The sequence below is a fragment of the Syngnathus acus genome, chromosome 19, assembly GCF_901709675.1.
Source record: "Syngnathus acus chromosome 19, fSynAcu1.2, whole genome shotgun sequence".
Classification (NCBI taxonomy): domain Eukaryota; kingdom Metazoa; phylum Chordata; class Actinopteri; order Syngnathiformes; family Syngnathidae; genus Syngnathus; species Syngnathus acus.
This window is the reverse complement of record NC_051103.1, coordinates 3,227,910-3,253,089: the sequence shown is the minus strand read 5'-3', so window position 1 is coordinate 3,253,089 and position 25,180 is coordinate 3,227,910. Positions and strand designations below refer to the sequence as shown.

General features: G+C 43.2%; 5 protein-coding genes and 1 long non-coding RNA gene across 6 annotated transcripts in view; 2 read left to right on the top strand and 4 right to left on the bottom strand.

Moving 5' to 3' along the window:
* tex2l (testis expressed 2, like) overlaps window positions 1–13,355 on the top strand; it is a 39,856-nt gene extending 26,501 nt beyond the window's left edge. The window contains exons 4-17 of the mRNA XM_037277540.1: window positions 2,080–2,224; window positions 5,575–5,964; window positions 6,877–8,161; window positions 8,239–8,439; window positions 8,744–9,053; window positions 9,267–9,514; window positions 9,597–9,746; window positions 9,815–9,914; window positions 10,290–10,422; window positions 10,720–10,857; window positions 10,958–11,167; window positions 11,264–11,384; window positions 11,450–11,652; window positions 11,718–13,355. Of these exons, the coding sequence (XP_037133435.1) occupies window positions 6,896–8,161; window positions 8,239–8,439; window positions 8,744–9,053; window positions 9,267–9,514; window positions 9,597–9,746; window positions 9,815–9,914; window positions 10,290–10,422; window positions 10,720–10,857; window positions 10,958–11,167; window positions 11,264–11,384; window positions 11,450–11,626 (3,054 nt within the window). The 5' untranslated portion in view covers window positions 2,080–2,224; window positions 5,575–5,964; window positions 6,877–6,895 and the 3' untranslated portion in view covers window positions 11,627–11,652; window positions 11,718–13,355. The remainder of the gene's footprint in view (window positions 1–2,079; window positions 2,225–5,574; window positions 5,965–6,876; window positions 8,162–8,238; window positions 8,440–8,743; window positions 9,054–9,266; window positions 9,515–9,596; window positions 9,747–9,814; window positions 9,915–10,289; window positions 10,423–10,719; window positions 10,858–10,957; window positions 11,168–11,263; window positions 11,385–11,449; window positions 11,653–11,717) is intronic.
* On the bottom strand, window positions 1,252–3,607 carry msrb1b (methionine sulfoxide reductase B1b). The gene is made up of 4 exons (XM_037277542.1): window positions 3,426–3,607; window positions 2,991–3,133; window positions 2,810–2,927; window positions 1,252–2,696 (listed from the first exon to the last, which is right to left on the bottom strand). The coding sequence occupies exons 1-4, from the start codon at window positions 3,478–3,480 to the stop codon at window positions 2,680–2,682; spliced, it is 333 nt and encodes a 110-aa protein (XP_037133437.1). The 5' UTR covers window positions 3,481–3,607; the 3' UTR covers window positions 1,252–2,679.
* Window positions 3,686–5,073, bottom strand: neurl2 (neuralized E3 ubiquitin protein ligase 2). The gene is made up of 2 exons (XM_037277541.1): window positions 4,113–5,073; window positions 3,686–4,039 (listed from the first exon to the last, which is right to left on the bottom strand). Exons 1-2 carry the CDS (start codon window positions 4,873–4,875, stop codon window positions 3,924–3,926), a joined length of 879 nt encoding a protein of 292 aa, XP_037133436.1. The 5' UTR covers window positions 4,876–5,073; the 3' UTR covers window positions 3,686–3,923.
* A 1,357-nt stretch (window positions 13,356–14,712) lies between the features above and the next one.
* LOC119137860 (NADPH oxidase organizer 1-like) lies at window positions 14,713–18,690 on the bottom strand. The gene is made up of 8 exons (XM_037277409.1): window positions 18,543–18,690; window positions 18,380–18,460; window positions 18,232–18,304; window positions 17,944–18,127; window positions 17,683–17,879; window positions 17,140–17,238; window positions 16,738–16,855; window positions 14,713–15,803 (listed from the first exon to the last, which is right to left on the bottom strand). Exons 1-8 carry the CDS (start codon window positions 18,615–18,617, stop codon window positions 15,143–15,145), a joined length of 1,488 nt encoding a protein of 495 aa, XP_037133304.1. The 5' UTR covers window positions 18,618–18,690; the 3' UTR covers window positions 14,713–15,142.
* Window positions 16,997–24,104, top strand: LOC119137865. Its single transcript, XR_005101001.1, has 2 exons — window positions 16,997–17,269; window positions 23,521–24,104. It is a non-coding gene; the product is annotated as an uncharacterized LOC119137865 (long non-coding RNA).
* On the bottom strand, window positions 22,386–25,154 carry LOC119137864 (glucose-induced degradation protein 4 homolog). The gene is made up of 6 exons (XM_037277412.1): window positions 24,772–25,154; window positions 24,378–24,437; window positions 24,111–24,218; window positions 23,937–24,038; window positions 23,733–23,863; window positions 22,386–23,655 (listed from the first exon to the last, which is right to left on the bottom strand). Exons 1-6 carry the CDS (start codon window positions 24,961–24,963, stop codon window positions 23,592–23,594), a joined length of 657 nt encoding a protein of 218 aa, XP_037133307.1. The 5' UTR covers window positions 24,964–25,154; the 3' UTR covers window positions 22,386–23,591.
* Between the last annotated feature and the right edge of the window lie 26 nt (window positions 25,155–25,180).

Below are 25,180 nucleotides of genomic sequence, written 5' to 3'. Positions count from 1 at the left end.
CTGCGTTGAGACTTCAAAAAAAAAAAAAATCAGGAATGCGTCTCCGAAGGAACGACAGGTAGCCTAAACAAACAGGACGAACCTCATCTAACCTCCCGCAACACACACGCAGGCTGTCATGGCGTATCACAGTTGCACGTGTGTCGCCGTGGAAAAGCTCCTGATTAAATAGTTTTGCCGAGTGTGTCGCAGCGCCTCAATGAGCTCAGCAGCTTTGAAGCCAGTCGCCGAAGTTGACTCTTATCGTGTGTCGTGACTGAAGATAACGCGGTTAGACAGCGCTCCGGGATGGTGTTTACCAACAGACACCGTGAGGCAGCCATGTTGGCCCAAGTCAATTGTATGTCAAGTCATATTTCTTCTTATGCGCCATCCCGCCCAGACAACAAAAATATATATTTTTTTACAAATGCCACTAAATGGTGGTGGAGCACTACTTTTGTCTAAATGAAGCTCCACAGTTTATATATGGACAATAACCAATGGTAGATGATGAAGCCTTTTTCTTGTCAGGCATTGTGAGACGCCCGCGAGCAAAACGTCACTAGCTCCTTGTTGCTTCAAACCCCGTAAAGGCTGAAAGGTGTCGATACTCTGTTGCCAGACGTATTGAGCGGCAGCTCACTGCTCAGCAACTACGTGTGTGTACGTGATGTATGGTGACCCCTGGGTCCAGTGTGTAACGCGCCGGGGTGCTGCAGCCTGCAAGGTCCCACATGCCAGAAGTGCAAGATGGATGGTTGAGATTTGCTGCGTGTCCAGAGGATTTAGCCCTAATTTAGCCCAGATGCTAAGTGACGTTCGTCATGCTGGCTGCGTAGCTTGCCTGCGGGTTGTGAACACTTAGGTTTGAACTTTTTGGACCACCAATTTGTCACCCACAGGGAAGGATGAATGATGTAACCAAAGCACTTTTCAGACAACTTCTCCATTGTTCTTGAAGCAAACTTTACGAGTTTGATTGTTTCACTGCCAATTGAGCTTTCGTAGTCTCAATAAAAATATGTCTCATGGATTACCGAAACTACCCTATTTGATGATCATTTGCGTTTAAGCACATCAATGTGACCACATTTTTTTGTTGATCTCCTTAAACCAATTTGAAAATTCTCTCTCTAAATTACATAAGCCCTCTCTGTCTGGAAACAAGTCCGGGCCTGGTAACTTGTGCATTCTGGGACATGCTAGCAGGAAGTCACACTTAGTAGTTACAAAAGGCGGATCAAATTAAATTAAACCACAGCTGCACGATTAAACTTACATCATCAAATGATTTTCTTTCTTTTGTGTGTGCTGTGAGGATAAGGGACATACACTCACGCAAATATCGCAACCAAACCACATTTTGTCTCAGACTTTTCGGATGTTTTTTTTTTTTTTTCCGGGGTGTTCTGTCAGACGGTAAACCACACAAAAAAATGTCGTTCCAGTTCAACAATTGCAAGCGCAGTCACAAAACAAAAATGGTATGTGTGTGTTGGCACCGCAATCTAAAAACAATGATGTCATACACAACACCTGCTTTTGCCTTGGAGGCTGAGCGAGATCATTTTAAGTAATCTTTAATCTGATCTGGATCTTACATTGTGTATTACAAATGCTGAAGGCCCAAAAAAAATCATCTTTTTTTTTCTTTTACGTCCAAATCAAACTGTTTTTTTGAAAACACGTTATGGTAATGAGAACCCTTGAAGACATATTAAATGGTTGCAAATTTATTTTCAGTGAATGTATTATAAATACTGCACTGCCACAAAGCAACCATGTGAAACTATAATAACCCACGAGTGGACTCACTGAGCCACACCGAGGCTGTAATTCATTGGAATACCTTGGCCTGCTGACTTTACTGTACACACTCATTGAAGTTCTTATTTGTGCCCGTTTGGAGTCGACGAGGGAACAAGAGCTCGAACAAGGCAAGAGAAAGCGTGACACCAGTGAATATATCAACAAAAGTTCAAAGTAGTAGCTCTCGTGTGCCATATCCAAGAATACAGCCATGTGTTGTCTGCCAAACACTCTTCTATGACCGTGTGTGTGTTGCTTGTCTAATGACAGCCTTTCCTCTCAAACCAGGCGGCCCGGCTACTCCTCAAAACCGCCGCGACTTTTGCCAAGCCACCACCGCAAGGAATGCGGCCTGCAGCTGAGCCAGAAAGCGCCACTCATGCAACCCAACGTTCACATTCAATCACATAGACATGGGCGGCAGATGAAGTGCGTAAGTAGCGTGTTTCGTACAAGGACACTTTTGAATCAGGTTAGCCTCAAGCTAATGAAGGAGGGATAGCTTCCTCTAGAGGACAACCGGGCAAACGGCACTCAAATTACAGATGCAATTGCAAAAGTTGGTTATGAAGTGTTCTGTACTTCACATGACAATGGCAAAAAATGTATCTAAAAAAAAAAAAAAACTGTGCATAGGACTTAAAACCAAATAGAGTGCATAGATCATGTGAAACATTTGTTGACCTTCAACCTTAAGTGGTGTATAACTATGATTAAATATGAGGTACAGTGTTTTGCTAAAGCAGTATTTTGATGTGGTCCAGCATCCATGTTGTGTGTAAGTGGTTGGTCTGAGATACTTCAGCAGACAGGATGTCCTTCTCGGGACTTTCTCCTGGCTGCGTCACATGCTCATACTGGCCAGGTACGACAGAGAAAACTCGCTCTTTAATATTTGTCCTTGCCTGGAAAGAAAAAAAAAAAGAGAAATTCACAGAATGCATTTTAGACAAAAGGTGGTGTACACCCTGGATTAGTTCTCAGCCCACTCAGTAATTATCTCGAGTAGTTTTCTCACCTTTATTGGGGACAAACTTGAGAGAGTGGCTGAATATTCAAAATCGGGACACCCCCTCTTCCGGCCCGTCGTTTACAAACTCGTGACCCAGCCCGTTGCCGCATTTGCCGCATAGAACCTAGAAACACACACACGTGATGATGAATTCCCACCTCACACTGGCAGTTAAATCCACACGGACCTTGAAAGCTGTGAGGCTCTCCATCAGTTTGGTCACGCTGTCCTCTCTGATGGTCTCGGTGAAAGCGGGCCACGGTGATGAGTGAGCAAACTTGGAGCGACTCGAGAACAGTGGATGGTTACAATTAGAGCACACGTACATACCTGTAGAAATAGATCAAAGTAATTCAATAATAAATATTAATTCATTATAAATAGATCATTCATTGGAACTGTGAACTGGAGCCTTTCCCAATTGGCAATGAGTAAAATTGGTCGCCACGGGCAACCAACTACAATCACATCAACACAATCACACCTCGTATGGTTACATAATTCTCCAAAAATATTCAGTAATTGACAATATAAGCCTACAATAGTCAACGCTGGCCTGCATCTATTGTAATCCACACGAAAGACAGGTTTAGTCACACATTATGTAACAATGCAGGCTTACCTGGTTTAAAATGATCCTTGTAGGTCTCCCCGCCAAAGAATCGACAGAAAGACATGTTGTTGGTGTGCAGCAGATCAATATTGATTCAAATTAATAAAGGGGATGTGAGTGACTATGTAGAACAGATCTAAACTGCAGCATCCCGTGTTTTGTTTTATCGTGGGATTAAACGGGAACTCCTCCCATTGCATTTGGCTTTATGGTCGCTAGATGGCAGCGTTTGACAACCTGAGCTTGACTTTTGAATTGAAATGAAAATATCCAAATATAGCATTCCGTTTTAATTCTTCTTGTAGTAGTGTACAACTGCACCAACTGGTTTTCTGGTTAATTTTACACCACAGGAAATTTTAGCCACAATCTTATTTATCCCAGTTGACTACTCAAAAAAAATCTTCATTATCATGCGTGTTGATAGTAAACAATCCCAGTTCACTTTGTCGTTGTGAATCAAAAGGAAATTCCTCCATTGCTTTGCCCGTTATGGATTTTCAGTTTTCACTCGTACTTGCAGAAGTGCTTGAGTGCCTCTGGTAGCTCCAGCCAATCAATGGCCATTCTATGGACAATGTGCTTCTGGATTGACTTCCTGCACAGTGTCTGCAAAGAAGAGACTAAAAAAAAGCAGATCATTTAGGAAAGAAATCAAACAGATAAAAACAACCAAAAATGAGGGTTGGCACTCACATCCGTACTCCACCTGCACAATCCTGACACACTTAGTAGCAGCAAATACGTCCACGACAGCGTAAAGAGGCTTTACGGTAGGGATGCCTTTTGCGGAAGCGCCCATGTCCTCCCCGTTGATGACGATGTGCATGTCACCTCGATCGCGGCCTTTCGCCACATACAAAACTCCTATCCGGCTGCGTCTAGCGGTAGGCGGCAAAGCGTTAGTTTTGTACAAGTCATCCAGAATGTGGCTGAAGCGTCCAGGCCGGCTACGGCCGACCAGCTTGTCTCTGGGGATTCGAACATCGTCAATGTGCAAATGAGAGTCTGTGAAAAACGTCTTTGGTTTGCTGTTGGCGTCACCCCGATTATCGGCCTCCCCTCGTCCGAGTCTCTGACCCCCGGCTAGTTCTCCTCCGCGGTCTTGACCACCTTCACCCGCATCGACCTCCTCCGTGACCTTATTGTGGTTGCGAGTGATGGCAAACACCCAGCTGTCGCCGAGGTCAGTCAGGTCGGGGATGGAGTATTCGGGAACCACCTCCAAGTCCCTGGGGTCCCTGGCGGTCAGGCCCATCCGGAGGTGGCCGCACCAGCCGGGCTCCTTGTCCTCAATCTCGATGAGAAAAATCTCCCCGGGTTTTAACGGTTGTTTGCTGAAGCACACTCCATTGGCGAAGCTCTCCACACGTGTGGCCTGGGTCGCCGAGTAGTCCAGTTGCACGTTGGTCCCGTGGACCGGGTGGAATTCCATAAAGTGGTCGGAAAAAGCTTCCATCTTTTATGAAGGCGTCACTTCAGTGCTAGGAATGGAAGAGCATGATTGAAAAGTGCAAGTAAACACTCAAGTTCCGCAATCGGGATAGCAACACCAGCAGTTGGTCAAGCTATCACTCACTTGGGAAGCTTCTGGTTGGGCTATTTTTGAACACATGAGAACAGATGGCAAGGTATGTGTGTCTCTGCATGTGTGTGTGTTGGTGTAAAGAGGGGCTGGCCAACATGCAGTCCCCCGCTTGAGCGATACAGAGCCCCTTGGATAATTCATGCACATTGACTTTGGAATACTTTCATCGTGATGTCACCGACCTGAAAAGCTATATTTAGCACATTGAGATCTATTTGAATTGTTCTTTCAAGGTGTGCTCTAAATATAGATCTGGGTTAGACGTTACAGAGAAATTACAGTAATTAGAATAGCAGTCACACGCCACAAGCAAATCTTATTTACGAGTGATTCTTCAGATTCTTCAGCCATCACATCAGTGACTCCAGTCAGAGAATTTTTTTTTTTTGGGGGGGAGGGGGACAGAAAATATTATTTATGTGCCTGAAATTTAAAAAAAATCAGCGCGCCACTGCCACCTACTGTAGTGGATGTGCAATTACACTTTATTCTAATCCGGCCTAAAAACTGCATGTTCCTTGGAGTCTCAAGCGGCCCCCTCACACTGTCATGAATCTTTCCTTTATGTAGGCCAAGATGAAGTGCACAACTAGAAAAAAGCCGCGACGACCAACCCGACTAATGAAGACTGATGGAGCATCCCGTACGAGCACGTCGGATGGGCGAGTTAGTTTGAGTGCGTCTGTTGGGGCTGCCCTACTCTAAATCTGGATTATCATGCTGAGCGGCCACGCTTTCCATAATCAGTTGGTGACTCTCTGCAGCGCATGACACATCTGGATACGGGCAGTTTGGCTTAAGAGGAGGTGTGTGTGAGCCCACGAGAAAGAGACAGAGAGAGAGAGATGGTGGTGGAGGAGAGAGCGCTCACGCAGACTCGGCAGATCTTTGCGCACGCCAATGGGAGATGGACGATGGAAGACCATCTCGTTTTATCCCGTGCTTAACACAAACAGACGGGTGAGTGAACCCATCGCATGTTGCTGTCTTTGTTTTTGCAGATCATCTCTCAGCAGAGCAAACAAGTGCAATATAATCCAGAGGTATTAAGGTTTAATCTTTTTTTTTCTTCTATATTATTATCATTGGCGGGAACTCATGAGAGTTTGGAGTCGAGGTACTGCACCAAACTATTCAGCGCAGAATAGTTCAAATTTGGAAGGATTATGAATGTGTATTTATTTTTCACGGTTGTCCATTTTGAGGTTTTATTCATCGTGTTTTATTAGCAGTGAGAATAAGCAACGTCCCAACTCAGATCTATCACCAAATTATTTAGTGACCTTAGAATGTGACTTTAGGTCACAGAGATGAGCTAGCTTGGAAAACCACACTGCCAAATGATGGCTTATCTATAAGCCATCCCAACGTGACTTGTCAGATTTCACAAGTTAAACCCTGAATTAATGTTAATCGGAGATTGGAACTGTTTATGTCTGATGAGATGAATTTCAACTTTTGCCTTATTGACTGAAATGGACGTTATGGTTGAGACAATATCCGAAAATAAATATGCTTAAAAAAAAAAAGATTCCCCAATAAAATTTCACTGGAATCCATGAAAGGTAAATCAAATCGCATTCATAGCGTGGAAATGTTCCGGCCCCCACCTAACCACCCCCACCCCGTGTGAAAATCTATGACGAAGGTCTAACGTCTGCATGTGTGACTCTCCGAGGTTTTATCTGGTGCATTTTGGGTGCGAGCAGATTAGTCACAACCCACCATCTGCTGTGGAATTGGTTGACATCATGCCATGCAAACCTGTAATATTGTCACATCAATCTGATTGCTCCAAGACCATTTGAAAGAACGAGGCTATGAAAAGAAAAGTCTGCTTTTATTAATAATTCTGCCATTCTTCTCTTTCAGTGTGATGTAGTCACGGAAAATGGCAGCGAGTGGAAACAATTTGGCGCGGGGATGCGAGAAGGATGCGAGAGGAGGTGGCAGAACCCCCCCGGACGCCCACAACCCAGATGTCCCAAACCCGCTCGGGACAAAACGCCATCTCCCTCGAGGGATTGTTATCCAGCTGACTGGAACGGAGGGAGAGTGGAGCAGCCTGGACGAGAGCGAGCTTATCTTCTCGCTAGATCACCACGAGGACTATCCTCATTCGAGTCCGAAGCAGATCTCCAGCGATGAGGACAGAAGATCGCAAGCGTTCCACGTTCCACTTTCACCCTCGTCTCCCGGTTCTTTGGGTAACTGCCCCGCCGCTTTCCTCTCCCCGGGCCCGTCCTCACCAACGCATCGGCCCTTGGCCAGTCTGGTGAAGTCACTTTCCACGGAGCTGGAGCTGCGAGAAGGCGCCACCCTCAGGCCCAAACCTCTCCTCAGCCTGGTGAAGTCCATCTCCACCGAGCTCTCCCGTTCGGAGTCGGAGGTGTCGCAGTCCAAATCGGACTCGCGTCTCAATCTCCACCTCTTGAAGCAGCTCACGCAACCCAAGAACCGAAGCGGCGGCGGCGACTCTCGGACAGCCCCGCCATCTCCCAGCGGAGAAGGTCTTAAAGGCGGTTTCTTCAAAATGGAACTGGAGGACACCAAGAGGAAACTCTCAGAGGCGGTACAGGAACCGCTGAGCAATATGTTCAACAAGATCAGGAGAGAAGATAGCACCGGCAGCCCCAAGCACACGTGTAAGACCACCCAGGTCATTTCCAGAGGGTTGGGCCGGGAAGCTAGCGCAGACACAGGCGTCTTGGAATCTCCAGTGAAAAGTGGCGGCAGGACAGATGGGGATGTTTTCGACTGGTCTTCCGTTCGACATCCCGGGAGAAGCCCACGCAGCGCCTGTCCCGTCCATCACCATCTTAGCGACGATGAGCAAGGATTTTATTCCGATGGAGACCCAATGTGGGTTCCTCCCATCGTTCCTCCCCAGCGAGCCCCAAAACCAGCACAGCTTGCATCTCCACTCCACGCAAGCAATCCTCCACCCTGCATGAGTTTATTCTGTGTGGCAATACTATCCTACGGTTATTTTACCCTTCCTCTAAATCCATATTTCTCCGGTCTGGCTCTTGGTCTGGCAATGGGTTTCTTGCTGGGACTCGTGCTGATTCGAATGGGCTCTTCCGGGTCCTTCTGTTCAGCTACCCCGAGCAGACCGCTTCCAAACGCTTGCTCCACTGAGCCAGACATCATGAAGGTAATAACAAAACGACACATTTTGTAAGATCCCAGGAAAAAATGGAATAAGTTGTTCCTTTGTTTGGTGTTTTCAAGGGTTGGATGAATGAGATTCAAGATTACGACCCGGAGACGTATCATTCGGCGCTGACCCACTCCGTGTTTGCCACGCTGGAGGGATCCCGTCTACGACTCGACACCCCCCAGTCAAACATCAGCCGCAGGGCCACGTACGACGAGAAACTCAACGAGCCCACTTTCGTAAAGTCACGCAGCTACCGGCTGGAACGGAGCAAAGTACGAGTACTATTCAAACATAAAAAGTGACGGTTTATTGGTTTCGCTTTTATGTCTTCCTGAGAGGGACACAAATGCCTATTGCAATTTTAATATGAATTCATCTGGCAGACATTTGACTCAAAACCACAGATGGAATGCTAAATGATACATCTGGGAATGTCCAATCCAACACATGTCAATTCATCTTGAGCCAAAGTGAGAAAGACTTGCTAGCATTACTGACACTCATGACCTTCACGTTTATGTCACATCCGTTGACTTGGACATATTACACAAATAGTCTTTATCTTCTCCCCCAAAGGTATTCTTGCTGCCATCTGTGTTGGCTCGTAAGCGACTATGGAACCCCAAATATCCAATCTGCATCCAGCTGGCCAGTGGAGGAAACTCCCAAGAGGAATCTGGACGAAGGTCGGAGGACAGTCAGGAAGTAGAACAGCCGAGAACTACGCCCACGAGTTCATACCAACATTTTTCGGAGCCACGCAAAACTCTTTACCTCTTTGGCCGCACCGGGAGAGAAAAGGAAGAGTGGTTTCGTCATTTCCTGCTCGCATCCACCGACAAGGAAGGGGGCGGGTTGAGGTCCGCCGGACGTGTGCCTCGATCGGGTAGGAGAATCACAAAGGCCTCTAGATAAGGCGATGTGTGGATTATGAATTACATGCTCCAATTCTTGACATGTCAAAGCCAATCCTATTTATGAGAACATACAGATCTCAACTGGAGTGTTTGTCTTGCTTTGTCTAAGAAACTTGTCCAAATTGAATACCTCCACAAGCCTTCTTTTTAGCTAACTACAAAAAAATTCCATTTCCCAGCAGGTGACCCAGTACTGTCGCAAGCTATCAGCCATATCCCGAGCAGCTCCAGCAAAGTGGGCAGCAGTGAGGACGACACCTCCTCCATGCCCGCAGTTCCTCCCAGTCAGATTTCCTCCGGCAGCAGAACCACCAGGGGCCTTTCACTGCTTGACTACCCCGGCTACATGTCTGGGGTTCTGTCGGTAGAAGACTCCCCCCCGCTCGGCAGCCCCGGAGTCGGCAGCGCAGAGACCAGCCCCAAAGGAAACGTAAGTCGTGCTGAAGCTGAAGCATCTTCAAGGGTGACTTCAGATTTTCTGCCCTCGATCAACTCAAATCTCATTCCCGCAGTGTACCTGCGATCTCGTGGATCGCTCTGGGATGAATTCGGCCCTTTGGGTGAACGCTCTGATTGGTCGAATCTTTTGGGACTTCCTGAGGGAGAAGCACTGGGCTGATGTGGTTTCACACAAAATCCAGAAGAAGCTCAGCAAAATCAGAGTAATTCATCTTTCCACCTTCCCTCACTATTAATAATACTTCCTAAACAATGTCGTCTCATTTGACAGTTGCCTTATTTTATGAATGAACTGAAGCTGACTGAGCTGGATATGGGCTCTTCTATCCCCAAAATCATATCTACCTCCCGACCAGAGATAAATCACAGAGGTGAGCACTGACATTTCTTTTGTCATTGGATGTTTTGGCAGTTTTTATTGAGTTGGCCACGCATGCATACACCTGCAGACGCGCCCTGCCATTACGGCGAAATGGCTGCATAACAACATACTCGAGTATCATTATCCTGTTCATCTTACGTTGTAAGGTGAGTTTTAAATCAAGCACCTGGCCTCCAAATTTAGCACAGCCTCCAAATTTGTTATGAAATGATCATGTGTTACACGGCTTCCTTGGAGTCCATCGTGAATATGCAAGGCCGCGTAATCGCAAGCTGCTTCGGCGACCCAGATTAGGTTTGAGGGAGATTTGTCTTACCCGTGCTGCACTGATTCTGACCCCTCTGCGGTTTTCCCCGCTTTGCAGGCTTGTGGCTGGAGCTGCAGCTGGCCTACAACGGCACCCTGCAGATGACCCTACAGACCAAATTCAACTTGTCCAAATTGGGTAAAGAGGGCGGCCAGGACACAGACTGGTTGACTGAAACTGGAAATGCACGGTGACTAATTATATTTTATGGACTGTGTCGGCATGGGAAATTAAAATTGAAAGAGAAAAAAAAAAAAACGATACATTGGCTTACGTAAAACATCACACACAGATACACACAGACTGTCGCACAAACTCACTTGTGGATTAAAAGTCCAGCCACAGTTCGACATCCTCCGCAAGCCCTTTTAAGTCTCTCCCTGCAAATTAGACATTCGCGCTTGTAAGATCTCCTGTCAAACAAGCATCAACTTCATTTAGCATTTTAGTGCTTTGCTAATTTTGTTTTTTCAAATTGCCTTTGTAGCTGCAAACCAATTCTAAGCGTGCTGGCAGACAGTGATGAGGAGTCCTCCAGCGCTGGCTCATCTGATGATGAAGAGTTTCTCCTGGCTGAGCCGCAAGGCCCCGCTGGGGAAAAGGTCCCTTCGTCTGTAACCGATGGGTAATTGCAAATATTCTTAGAATGCATTTTTCCTTCTCTTCAATTCAATGTGTGCCCACGCTAATACTTTCCCACCCCTCTCTCTAATCATGTCTTACAGGACAGGAGGCGGAAGGACGGGAAAGAAGATTTTGAGATTTGTGGACAAAATCGCCAAATCCAAATATTTCCAGAAGGCAGCAGAGAATGAGTTCATCAAGAAGAAGTTTGAAGAGATGTCAAACACGCCTCTGCTGCTCACAGTGGAGGTTCAAGAGCTGTCAGGGTCCCTGGTTGTCAACATTCCACCGCCCCCTACTGACAGGATATGGTGGGAGCCGGGAAACTGTCATAAATGTTTATGAAAAATGAAAAGTAGTAGCTTGATACTTGCATTCTGTGCTAAATATTCCTTTGCCCCATGCAGGTATAGCTTCTGCATTCCACCCAAGCTGGATTTACGGGTCCGACCCAAACTCGGCGAAAGAGAGGTGACGTTATTTCATGTGACCGAATGGATTGAAAAGAAACTGCAGGATGAATTCCAGGTAATGAAGTACAACCTGCCTCAGTGAATGAATTCCTCTTAGTCGTGTTTGCTTTCTCTTTCTAGAAAGTGTTTGTCCTGCCAAATATGGATGACATCTACTTACCCATGACGCACACCGGCGTGGACAAACCCGGCGCATCTTCTCATTTCTGCCAGTCCCAAAGCTCCACTGAGTCCTTAGAGCCTAATCCACCAGAGGCGACTTTAAACGAGTCGGACCTGAGGGCGGCTCCGGTGTAAAACATTTGCTATTCTCCAAATTGAAGGTGAGATAAAAAATTAAATACACATATGGAGCCATGAGGCTGTTTTGACTCTTATTGTTCCAAAGCAGAGACTTCAATCCCTCCGTCAGAACCAGGAGGTTCTTCGAAGATGGACGCACTGTACTGTTAGTGTTCACATGGCAAGTCAGATTTGTTATTATTATTTGAGTTATTAATATTATGAGGGACAATTTGAATTGGGTCACCAACACGCTTCATGGATGTAGAATTGTTGCGGTTGAGATTTTTCGTCTTCTTGTCGCAAGTCAATGTTGCTAATCATTCATATCAGTGTGTTTACAGATACATTTGAGGAATGTCTGACTATTAATAATCAGGGCCCATCAAGTAACAGTTTGGGAAAAGTTGGTGAGTGTTGATCTTTTGGACAGTAAAAAAAAAAATGGTGAATGATGCTTTGGACAAATGTTTACATTCCTATGAGATTATTTTCCGCTTTGATATTGGCCGGTGGTGATTATTAAACAAAAAACAAAGAAAGAAAAAAAAGAAAAAAAGAAAAAAAATGACAAGAAAAAGAAAGAAAAGACACAAACTTGACTTCATTCTTTTATTGAATTTGATTTATTAATTTTGCTAAAAAGCCTCGGTGAGTATCCATTTTCTCTTTCACTCTTGTTCTGAGTCTCGCTTGGCTTTGGCCAACAACCAGACCAGGAGTAGCAGGCTCACCCTGTTCCTGTTACCACAGGGTTCATTCAATGACTTGAACACTAATCATAATTACATACTGTCGCTGGCCAATGAAAAGCAAGCATCCCTAGAATTTTATTTTTCTTTTTGTTTTATTTTTAATTCGTTTCAGACGCTTGCTTTTCATTGAACAGCATGTAATTAGTTTGAGTCACTTTTGAGTCAGTCATCTGACATGCTCTATGAATGATGATGATGATCAAACATAACTCTACTATGCTGCAAAAAAAAAAAATATATATATATATTATTGTGTGGCTAAAACAGTAATTTAAGTTTGAACTTTAAAATATAAATAATATAATATCAACTTTTTTTGGAAGCCCAACGGTCGCTGCCAATGTTGTAGCTGGGCGCTAACCAAACAACTTGAATTACATTAATTTTTAACATTTGGCTGTAAATTAGTTCCACAAAACAACAACAAAAATGACCTTGAGATCAGTAAGTGTTTACCTTGCTGTTGCGAAACTTTCACTGTGAATAGTGGCAATTAATTCAAGTCAACTGAACAACTAATAATTAGTGCACTCATTAAGCACACAAAATGAAATGCTCGTACGGGAAAAACAAATTGCCGAGTGGTTGAGCCACGGCACCTTAAGTCGCTTCAATAAAACTACGTATGACCGTGTCACCAAGTTATTGATAGCTTGTTCGGTTGTTATCTTTATTACTTTAGTTTTTATTTCTCCATCTAAACACATGAAACCTTATCTCTGAAGTCATCCGTCAAGAGTGTTGGGTAGTCTGTTTACATTACCGTGCACGCATTCTCAAGGACTAATGTTTAAAAAAAAAAAAAGAACCTTTTTCCAGTCAGTCTCATGTTTTTGGTCAACCATTCTTTGGTTATTTCCTTGTCTTTTGTCAGCAAATTCAATCCGTGCTTTCCCGGCTGACGATAGCTCCCTCCCAATGCAAACAGAAATGTGACTAATGACCTATTGTGTGCGCAAAACATGAATTAAAGCATTGCGTTTCTTTTATTCAATTTGTCACCATTATTTTTCTGAAACTAAAGCTGCCGTTTGAGCAACTACTAAAACCTTTATGGTAGCTTTTAAAAAGAGTGTTTTATTTCAGTTAGTCATAAATGCATCACCTTGAGAAGATAATTAAAAGTTGCTCCTCACTGAGGGAAATTGTTCTGTGCTGGGAATTGGAATCCAAGGTCATAAAGCTGATTATTGCATCAGATTCAAAACTTTTGAGCAACACATCATCTCTCGGAGCTGCATCCTTTCAATGGGCATTTTTTTTGTCATCAATTAAGATAGCCTGCATGTTTTTGGAATGTGTGGGGCAAATATGCAAACTGCACATTTAGACCACAGCCAAGTTTCAGACCCCGACCCCGAAAACTACTATTTCTGCGTGCTCCAATTCCAAAATAATTTGTCCAAAAATATAATACAATGTTGCCACAAAAAAACGTGCATCTCAAATCGTCTTTTCCCATGGAAAACAATGGAAACGCCATCAATCCGTTCCAGTCCCCCTTCAAATATTCACATTCTACAGGCTTCTTCCCACAGTCCAAGACCATGTACGTGTTCTCGCCCGTAATTAGCCGAGCTGGGTTGGCTCTCGTGCACCGCAGTCCATTCAAATCATTCTTTACAGACTATTGAAGTGCAATAAGCAGCCTTTCATATTTTGAAAGTCGTTACAAAGCCAAAACGTGATTCATGGTTGATGATCACACTTGCCAAGTGTTGCTTCACATGCAAACAAGGGTTTGTTTAATCTTTATCTTTAATAATTTACTCAAATGTTTTTGTTCTTTAAACAAAATTAATGTTATAGTAAATTAGAACACGTACGCACGTACAAGGCGTACAATGGCTTTCAATACGTATTGGCAATGTATTGTGAAAAGGTCAAACCTACCAATAGTCCACACCTTAAATTAAAAGCCAATTCTCACTTTCATTTGGACTACAATGGAACCACTGTACTTGTTAAACACACAAACAAAGCCAACATTCCAATCAGTTCATTCATTGGGGCCTTTGAAGGATTAGCAACCTTTGTTGTGGAAAGAATTGAAAGTTGTCATCAAGCCAAAACAGGAGTCATGATTGTTAACTTCCGATGGATTGTGTGTGTGTGTGTGGGGGGGGTGTCACGGAAGAGTTGCTTGTTTTTGCGGTTCAGTCTGAGTGCAGTGGAGTGAAAAACGTGGCTAAATAAATGTCTGTGACAAACATCGTCGTATATTGAAATTTACAATGAATAAATATTCAATATAGTCACCTTCCTAAAATGACAGCAGAAGTCATTTATTTAATTTATTTCTAAATTCATTCCAGATATATCACAGAAGACAGACAGTAAAGTGTGTGGAGTTTATCAAATAATCTTTATATCACATATAATACAACTTACAATAGTAATTATTCTTCATGCTAGTAAAATGTACAACATTTGCTAACAGCGTCTCTCGAAGCAGCTTCATTATTTGAAGGAATCAGGAAAGCGTTCAGTTAAGCCAAAATATTGAGATCCAACGATCCACTTTAACATCTCAATTATTATTTTATTTTTTTTACCAACAATGTGTTGTTTCTACTGGTTCGTTCTCGTGCTTCATTGAAGCTACATGACACTTGTATTCCTTCTCTTCTCCAGTCAAGTAATTCTGGAATCACTGGATCGATGACTTTGGAGCAAAATACGTACGTGTGGCTTACTTGCTTAAAAGAAAGAGTGAATGAGAGCTAGTGTGAGTAAATCATGAAGAACTCCTTTGTGTGTCACTTGGGAGGTGTCCCTACAAGTAACTTTCAATGGTTGGATCGGCCCACGTCTGGAGCCGAGATTTGGTCTCCAGAGCGGCTTTGCGGGTCATGGTGGAGCACCGGTTCAGAATCTCCTCTTTCTTGGGTCTGGGCGGCACTGTTGGGGTAATCGGGCTTGTGTCGCTGTCTCTGGAACTGAAGCTCCCAGAACTCCAAGAACTTCCATAACTCATATAACTGGTGCTGGAATTGCGACGTCCCCGGTCACCGCACTCGTTCGGGCTGACGCTCGACACGTCCGCTCTGGAACGTGAAGACGAGCTATAGACGGAGGAAATGCTGGACTCTGTGCTTGTGCTAATGCTGCGAGTGCGGTTTTCTAAGCGGGCGTTATTGACCTCCACCGGGGAGGGCACAGCTGACAGGTTTTGGGTCTCTAACAGTTCTATCGATCTGGCTCTGGACAGATAGCCAGGGCCGCTAGACCGAGAACTGGGCTGGATCGCAGACCTTTGCCCTGTGTGGGGTTCCCTGACGATGCGGGCTGAAGAAGAAGCATCCAGAGGAACCCCGCTGATGGTCAGGTTGTGGGTGGATTTACTCATCTTCTTCTGTAAAGTGAAAAGACCCGAACGAGGGTTGCTGTAGGGCTGCAGGTACATGGAGGGCACGTGGCCCACCTTGCCATTGAATCTAAAATCAAACAGAAAAGTTTCAGAACTTTTGTTAACCTTTACAAACCTTTTAATAGAGTAAAAAAAAAAAATATCTGGAATTTTAAACCTTTTTTTTTGTTTTTTTTATAACCATATACTGCAAGTGTTTGCCAATGTGGCAGACCAGCCACAGCCAAGCCGGGCAGGCCGGTGTGGCAGGCCGGTGTGGCAGGTATAGTCTTGGAACAATGCCGAACTAATTTAAATGTCATCAATTTTCACTGCAAGTCACCGAGCCCTTTTTTTTAATGCAAAGCACAGACTGGTGTCTGACATAATGGTAGCAACTCTCCCATTAATTTGAGTTGGATACAGAAAAAAAATGCCATTCCATAATTAATTAATACCTATATGTCTTCCGACAGATCAAGAACTGGTACTGAGAGAGCTGCTGTTAGGGTTTACAGAATATCTTCATCGTATGATTATGTTGGAATGTAACCTGTAATAATTTACCTAGCTTGTCCTGTCTTAACAAAAGTAGTAGACCAAAGTGCGAAGATCTTTTGAACTGATTGACTAGCTGCAGAGGAAGCAATCAAAGTTGCTTTGTTTACACGTCGTAAAAGACCCCCTGCTATGCTTTTATCAGCAGGCAAGGGGCTTCAACCCCATCCTGTCTTCCCACACCCCCACTCTGTTTCTCTCAATAAATATGCTCCTGCATGAGGCCAGAGTCGGATCTCATTCGAACATTGCTGTATGCACAGCGACGAATGAACTCTCCACCTGCAGGTGTCTAAAACGACTAACTTGTCTCCAGTGTGGTTCTTGCAAAATAAGTTAGAGTGAACACCACCCTAACAGCTGCCATTGCTTCCATTTAAATTTGACACATTTGTCCGCAAAATAAAACAGCAGCATCAACTCTAATCGTGTAAATTCAAGGTTATTATTCTTAACTAGGTTACCTGGCAAGCCACCAGCCATCATCAGACATCTTAAGCACCTCCACAACAGAACCAATGGGCACAGACAGCTCATCAGCTTTCTTGGTGACGAAATTTCTCACGGCACAGTAGAAAGCACCTTTATGTGACAACACAGAGACGACCAGCTTAGCAAATTTTTCATGAATAAATTGTCTGTTGATTTTGGTCAAACTGTGCAATACGTTGACGCAATAGGCCATTCCAAAACAAGCCATTTTAAGAATTGCTTTGTTTCTCCGTACAGGTTGCACTTGTTGATTATGACTCATTCCTAACAAACATCTTTGTTGCTTTTTCAAATCTAGGTTATATTTAAGAGTGGATGGCGCACCTAGTCTAAAATATCCAATAATACTCTTAGAAGTAACACAAATGTCATACCTTCCCTCTGCTGTCCTCTCTCATCATCTTCCTCCTTTTCCAGGTAAGGAGCCGGAAACCAGGCAATGTCCTTGTCTTCATTCTCCACCAACCACCAACCTGATGAAAAAGTTGACAGACAATTAAACAGGTAGGATTAAATCCCTCCTTTCCAACAATGCTTATTTAGGCGGAACTACCAAAAACTAGTTCAACTTTATGGAATGGATTAAAACTACAGTGCAAATTCGGAAAAAAGTACGGACCAAAATTTTCCGACGTGCCTCTAATTCACTCGAGAATATGCTAAGTGCATGGGAAAGGGCGAGGTGGTAATAGAAGAACAGTGTGTAGCGGTAATTAAAATATCTTCACGTGTTGGTGGTATGTAGAAATGTACGGTATGTGTGTAACTGTCAGTGTGGTATGGACACTTATTTATAATTTATAACCTGGGTGTGCAGACTTTTTATATATATATATATATATATATATATATATATTAGTACTGAAAGGTTGATTAAAAAATAAAAAATACAGCTAGATTTATAGTCGTTGACTGACCGGCAGGGTCCTTGATCAGGACTTGGAGGGTTTCATCCGTGGCTACTTTGAAGGGGCAGTTTTTGATGTCTTTGGTCTCGTAGGCAGCAACGCAGCGATACGTCTCGGTGACAAACGGTCGAGTGACCGAGGCACTTTCGTCACCTCCTCCTACCCCTCCTCCATCTGAGTTGTCATCTGACAGCAGCATCATGAGGCTGAATAGCAGAGGTCAGCGGGTTAGTTTGCCTTCACGTGACCAATGATTGAGGAGTAATTTACCTGTTCTTGGTAAAGTCTCCATCCAAGTCGCGGTCGAGCGGCGTGAAAAATTGGACAAACTCTGAACAATGGGTCACCATTTGTTCGCACGTCACCAGCTTGTTGCAGTAACTCTGCAAGTTCTTTATGCGTTGAATAGCTCGCTTCGATCCTCTCTGCTGGAGGCCGTTCTTCTGAGAGTCCCCTGAGGAGAAGACATGGCTTGATTTTTAATTCCTGCCATCTATGACCTTTTCTTATTGTGATCTATGGATTTTCTTTTGGAAACTTTGATGCATGTAATCTTACCGCTAAATTTGGGGATCATTCTGTTGTTATTCTGCGAAGGGTTGAAGTAAGGAAAGTTCTTCTTCAGCTGCCTCTGTTTGAAGAATATATTTTTTAAAAACTTGAGAAATTGAAGAGCTGTTCTTTCCCAATGATGATTCCAACTTACATGAAAGTTCTTGAAATCATCATAAGACCTGTAGATAATCACTTCATTCTCATCCGACCACAGCACTGATAGCACAAACATCTGTAAAAGCACCACCCCAAAATAAATAAATAAATACATTTATCAATCCAAACGCAGTTCACTTTTGGAGCTTCACACTCACCTTGAGTTTTGGTGTCTCCCTGCGCATGGCTCCTATAATACGAACGGAGAACACAAAACGCTTTTCTCCCGGCATCTTGACTGGTCACTTTGGTGGGAATAAAAGCTGCCAACAGTGATGCTTGGGGAGTGTTGCAGTGCTGGCTGGCTGCCTGCCTGCCTTGTTTAAATAGTAACCATGCGCCTAGTGGGCGGAGTCACAAACTCCTGGCAAAACAATGCCTTGCGAATCTGACTTGGCACGCAGACTGCACGTATACGAGAATGACGTAACATGTACAGTATGTGCTTACAACCAATTAGATGTTGTTTCAGAAGATTTATGTGATAGATGGATAGAGCGTGTGATTATGGATGGAGAGAATCATAAAGAAATGATTTGCTGTGTAATATCAATAGCAATTCTCCTGCCTTTAATTCAGAAAGAAAGAAAAATCACAAGCTTTTGTTGTTTATGGCAAGATGAAGGGAAAAGTATGTCACAAAGTTATCTGCCATGTCAGTTGATTTTGTGGTTTGCGTTTGGCTCAGGGTGCGAGAAGAGGCGACAGTAGTGCATCTGACAGTTCCTAGCTGTGAGCAATCCTGGATCTTTTCCGACACACTTTATAGTTGAATTGTGACTCAAGAAACTTAAATGGAGTCGAGGTGATAAAGCTTACTTTGCAGTTTAAGCCAAGTCACATGACTTGAACTTTGTGTTTGTGATTGCTGGTGTACAACATGCAGCAGACTCTGTAATTTCAGACGATTCAACATGACAAGTTGTCTCTTTTCATTTGAAATTTGCGTGACAAGAGACACTCCTGTGCTAGAAAAAACCATGACGCGCAAGGGAATGGTGTTTTATTATGAGCATGCATGTTTGCATTGTGGAATGTAAATTCCAAATTTGACGTAGTCATTTAACGCAGGGTTGAGTAATGATTTTTTTTTTTTTTTTTACCCATCATAAAGTTCTTGTGTCTACATTGCTGTACAGACTAAAAAAATGCTCCAGGGAGGTATGAAGCCGTGTGTGTGTGTGTGTATTTAGACTGAGGCTTTTTGTTTTTATTTCTGCAATTAAGTGAAGGATTCCTGGATTCCCTAGCGGCACGTGCAGTTGTCCCAGACTTGTCATGTGGCAGCAATATTCCTTATCAGCAACTCAAGAGAACTTTGCCTGTATACGATTGTGTGTGTGTGTGTGTGTGTGTGTGTGTGTGTGTGTGTGTGTGTGTGTGTGTGTGTGTGTGTGTGTGTGTGTGTGTGTGTGTGTGTGTGTGTGTGTGTGTGTGTGTGTGTGTGTGTGTGTGTGTGTGAGAGAGTCACAGGTGTCTCTTCAAAGACGCTCTGTGAAAAACTCTTGAGTGGCTTATCTCAAGCCCTTATATGATGTGAGTGTGTAGTTCCTGTCTGAAGCAATGCCAGGATTTCTTCTGTTTGACACGAATATAAACAACACACACACACATAGCATCCATTATTCAAACAGCATCAGTGAAAAGGTCAGTGAAGATGTCAACACCTGAGTTGAGGAGCCACGTGAGTTTTCCCAAATTAAGCATGGGCACGTTTTTTTTTTTGAAGCACAAGACAGCATAACACACTAAATCACCTGGGCCTATAAAGAGGATTTAAATATTATATATAATATCGGCTAAAGCATGAAAGATAAAAGTGATGCAGATTATTAAAATATGCATGTCGATGTAATTTTGTAAAATATCTTTGTCAGGGTTCCGCTGTGTTGTTGCAGGATCATGACAATTATTCTGACTACAATTTTACTAATTGCAGCGACGAGGAAGTGTATGAAATTCGATGAGGAAGTTTATGAAATTGATGGCACGCTGTGAGGATGCCACTAGTGCTAAGGAAAGTGAAATATTTTATTTAATATTTTAAATATTTCTTGTAAATATTACGACATTAAGATAAGTTTTTATGGCGTAAATTTCCCACTAGGGAATCCCCCCCCCTGACACAATATTTGCTTGATTTTTTTTCCTGCTTTCACAATCATCCCTTTGTCAGCCCCCCCCCCCCCCCCCCCCCCCCGGCTCGCACGAGCTGTGCAGGTGCACAGCATTTATTTCATTGAAATCCATCTGCTCAACATGTGCAACGTAATATGTCAAATCCCAACAAACCCGCACGTGTACGACTGCAAATATCCCGCTACATTATTAATAACTAATAAATATGGGAGCTGTTGATCTTTGAATGCCTTAAAAATAGGAAGATGTCGCAGAAGTGATTGCCAAAGTCCTAATCTCTTTTTTTTTTTTTTTTACACTGCCATTTGGTGATGACACACCACAGAAACCAAACAAGGAAGCTGACGGAGAAGGAAGCTGAATTGTCTTTATTCTGCTTCTTGTCATAAGGAAGGAAATCTGAGCTGATACTAATGTAATTCTTTTATAAAATGAAATGAATTCACTGAACAGCAAAACCCATTTCATTAAAGCTATTATTTTATATAGCTATATATTTAGCTAAATTGCCATTTTTAATTGCTCTTTTTACATGAAATGGTCCTGATTGGAAATTCCATGCCAATAAAAGAGGCAGGGTCACTAGAAAGGAATGTAAGATGATAATGAGTCATAGAGAATTTATCACTAAGTCTTGCCTCTGTCGGTAAAACATAATCTTGGCATAAAAAAAAAAAAAAAAAATCTAATCTGCACCATATGGGAAAGCACTGATTCTTATTATTATTCAAATGTATAAAAAAAAAATTTCATTGATTTGGCATGTTCGCAATTGAATCCACTTTAACTGCATTGTTGGTTTTAAAGTAAATCTTTTAGTGAGTGGAAACTAGTTGTGCAAAATAAACACTAAATTATTTCTGAATGAGTGTGTTTATCTAATACGTGTCTACCCTGACTCTCAGTCAAAGTCAGATGGGAAAATCTCTAGCACACCCGTGAGAATGAATGAATGAATGAATGAATGAATGAATGAATGAATGAATGAATGAATGAATGAATGAATGAATGAATGAAATTTTCATTCCACTGCAAGAACGTCTGTTTGGTATCAGATGATTGGAGTTTGCCGATTCATTGTCAACTCAGTTGAGTGCATTAAACAGTATTGCACCAGCCGGCACCATATGACATAAGAATTTTACATAAGCGTGTACCAGTGACTCAAAAATACAAACAAAACAATTAGGCTAAGTCTCTTTGACTTAAACGCCTGAGTTGATGCCTTCACATAAGAGGAACATGCTTGTCATTCATCCAGGGCATTTGATTCGCAATGTATTGAGTTTTTCACAACTTTTTCTTCTGGTTGGATATTTTGTGTCTCGTCCAATCATGCGTCAAGGCTTATTGATGCATGAACTGATGGAGCCTGCTCGGACGAGAAAAGATGACACCACTCGTTATCAATTCCATGCCTTGTACACTGTCTGTTGCACAATTAGGATTAAAAGTGCACTGATGTGGATGTTCATAGCTCAAACTAGTTTCACAAGGCATTCCCCTATCATGGACATGCATCATCAAACCTATTTGTTCTCATGCTGGAAAGTAGTACGTGCACGGACCAGGATTAAATATTATCAAGAAATAAAATGGATGGCATTCTTAGTTACTGTTATTTATGCATTTTTTAAATAATTAATTTTTGAATCAAAATACCCGGGCTACATATTCTCTATTGCAACATGGCTATTAATAAAAAATAAGTGATGAGTTACTTTCCAAAGAACCTACTTTTATTTCATTAATCTAGGTGACCTACAAACTTGGCTACTTATGGGTTAGCATGTACCATTTTCAACCACTAGGGGGAAGCAAATGCATAAAAAAAGAAAATACAGAAGCACACAGCCAGCAGGTCGTTTTGATATTTCTCTTTCTTTACAATCAGTCAATCCAACTCAGGCTCAATCGGAAGCATGATCTGTTATAATACAACTCTGATAAACTTTAAAAACATGGCACAGTCACATGATTAGGGACTTTGTAGAGAATTTTAACAAAAATATTTACTTTTAACGAAGATTTTTTGTTGTTGGTTTCATATACTTTAAGGATAGGATAGAATAAAATCTCTTGACAATGGAGGCTTGGTGTTTGGAGAGTGCTATGTTGAACACGTTGCATAGTCAAAAGGGACGTCGATGGAAGGAACAGGATGGGATTTATAACTTAAGCGGAACACTCAAAAAGCTCTGTTTAACACATAGTGGCAGAGCCGGGTAAAAAAATACTCTGTTATAATGTGATTTGTCTCTCAACACTCCAACACACAAAAAGTAATGAGCAAGCCTCCTCCGTACAGCTTTGAGCTTGTGAACCAGGGGCATGTGAGCATTAGCATTAATATCATATTCATCTTTGTGCAAATGGTACAATAAAACAACATCCACGGCAATCACTTGTGATTAAAAAGCATATCTGACAAAACATCAAGGATGGGAAATGTTTAGCGTGTCTCCCGCTAGGGGTCATAAAAGTGCCGCAAAGTGTCCCATCTTTTGTGATCGAATCACGAAAAAATATTCTCTTGGCAGGCAAACAAAGAAGCGGCTTCAACCAAATGAATGTACATACTGCCATGTCAAAACCTTTGGGCTGATTAAAGCTCCATCTCTAAAACCTGAAGAGCCCCAGTTGCTTCTCCAAGCAGACCCCCCCTTGGAAGGAATCCTGTTCCAACCCCTGTCAAATGTCTGGAAAGCTGCGGTCCCGACTTAGCTTATAAAGTGTCTTGAGAAAGTGTGCCAAATTTTACACAACAAAAACCAGACATTTAAACATAAGACGGGTAAGAACCACATCCGGGCTTTGAGGCTGGATCGGACTTTACCCGCCCCAGCCAGGGAACACAACGGCATTTCCTTTTCTTTTTTTAAAAAACCTCATTTCATACACATACATTCAGAAGTCCTTTCGCATCCACTGGTCCGCACTCTATCCGCCCAACTGTTAACCCACGTTGGCTTTTTTTTTTTTTTTTCCTTTTCCTAGTCTCAGTAGCATCTGCAGACCTCTGCTTCGCCTCAAGTCCATCCCAACAGGATCCACGATGCCAGCCGGGGTCACCGGAACTCATAGATGGCGGCACTGTGCTCGGGGACGTGGGTGAGGTTTAGAGACTGGTACCTGAATGAGGTGACACAGCGTACGTTTTGAAATGTGAGCCGCTACGGCAGCAAAGAAAAAAAAATGGCGATGATTACCATTCAGAGCTTCGGTGGTAGTAGTAGCCCTCGATCGTTGCTGTGGATTTCTGGAAGCAAATGTAGTAAAATCCAGCAAAGGAAGCGCCACTAATGTCTTTGATTGTGTGATCCGGAACCAGGAACTGCTCCTAATGAAAAGCCGATATGCCCGACATTATTACCAGTACAGCATCAAGCTTAGGCAATGAACTGATACCTTACCTTCCACCTCATAAAAATATAGTCGGAATTTTTAAGATCCTCGTAGTCAAAATCATCTGAGTTGAACGTCTTTGCATACTGGTAGAAAGCCTGAAACTTGCCCTGATGACAAAAATGAAATGCTGGTCATTTTAAAAGAAAGCTGAAATTAAACATCTAGTTGTAAATGATTACCCAATGTTTACGATCCACATCCTCATCTGCATCCCACTTCCGGGTGAGAAATGGTCGTTTTCTGCTGATAATCTCTCCAGCGAAGAACGTGGTTAGAGTCGGGTATTCCTGCCACAACAGACAATTAGGTTTTTGTTTTAAAATTTCCAGGGGGATCGTGTGTGAAAAATTTTCGATGAAATTGCTTCTGGATTAAATGGAGCATACTGTTGATGAATGTCATTTATTTCACATGTCAATTCAGATAGTGATAATAACCCGGCTCACCTCCGTTAGTCCTTTTATTTTCAGGTAACCACATAGGTAGGAGTCCTCCATCGTGACGTGCTTGAGGGAAAACAAAACAAACGTGATCATGTTGACATCAGCCTCAAAGCAGAATTGCCAAATGAATATGCCGCCATTCCGAATATAACGCACAAAAATCATGCAGTTGTGCAAAGGAGGACTTAAATACATTTATATCTGCAAATGCAAAATCAGGGTTATGAATGAAATGTGTCGTAATGTTTTAATTGCTATGCGATTGCTAGCTTAGCGAGCTAGGCCCATGCTCATTGATTCTCCAACTGTCAATCATCACGCCCCCGTTTGACAGCTCGATCACCATTGCCCCTCGTAGTTCACCTTTCACGTGAAAAATACCACACCGATTGCCCACCTGTAAAACAACTTCCACGTCGTACGAGTTCCCTTTACTCTTTTGGTGTCCCCTAAATTTGGAGCCGCTATACAACAGCGAGGTGACAACACCGGGCTGCCGGGTGTTGATCGGGGGCGGTGGAATAAGCGAAGCCGAGGATGCGAAGGCCGCGCACTGGGAGTCGCTGATGAATCCAGCGGGTACAGGCATGGTTCCTGCTTCGCTGGCTGGTTATCCACACTAGTCAATCGCTGTCTTCGTGATCCCGGCGTCCGCGAAGAAGCGTTGCAGGGACTGAAGCTGTCCTCCAGCCTATAAAATCCCCTTGGAACCTGAAAGCTGTACTTTGCCAGGGACCGAGCTCCCAGGAAAGTAGTGGACTTCGTCGCAGCGACGAAGGCAAAAGCATCCGCACCACTCATTGGCT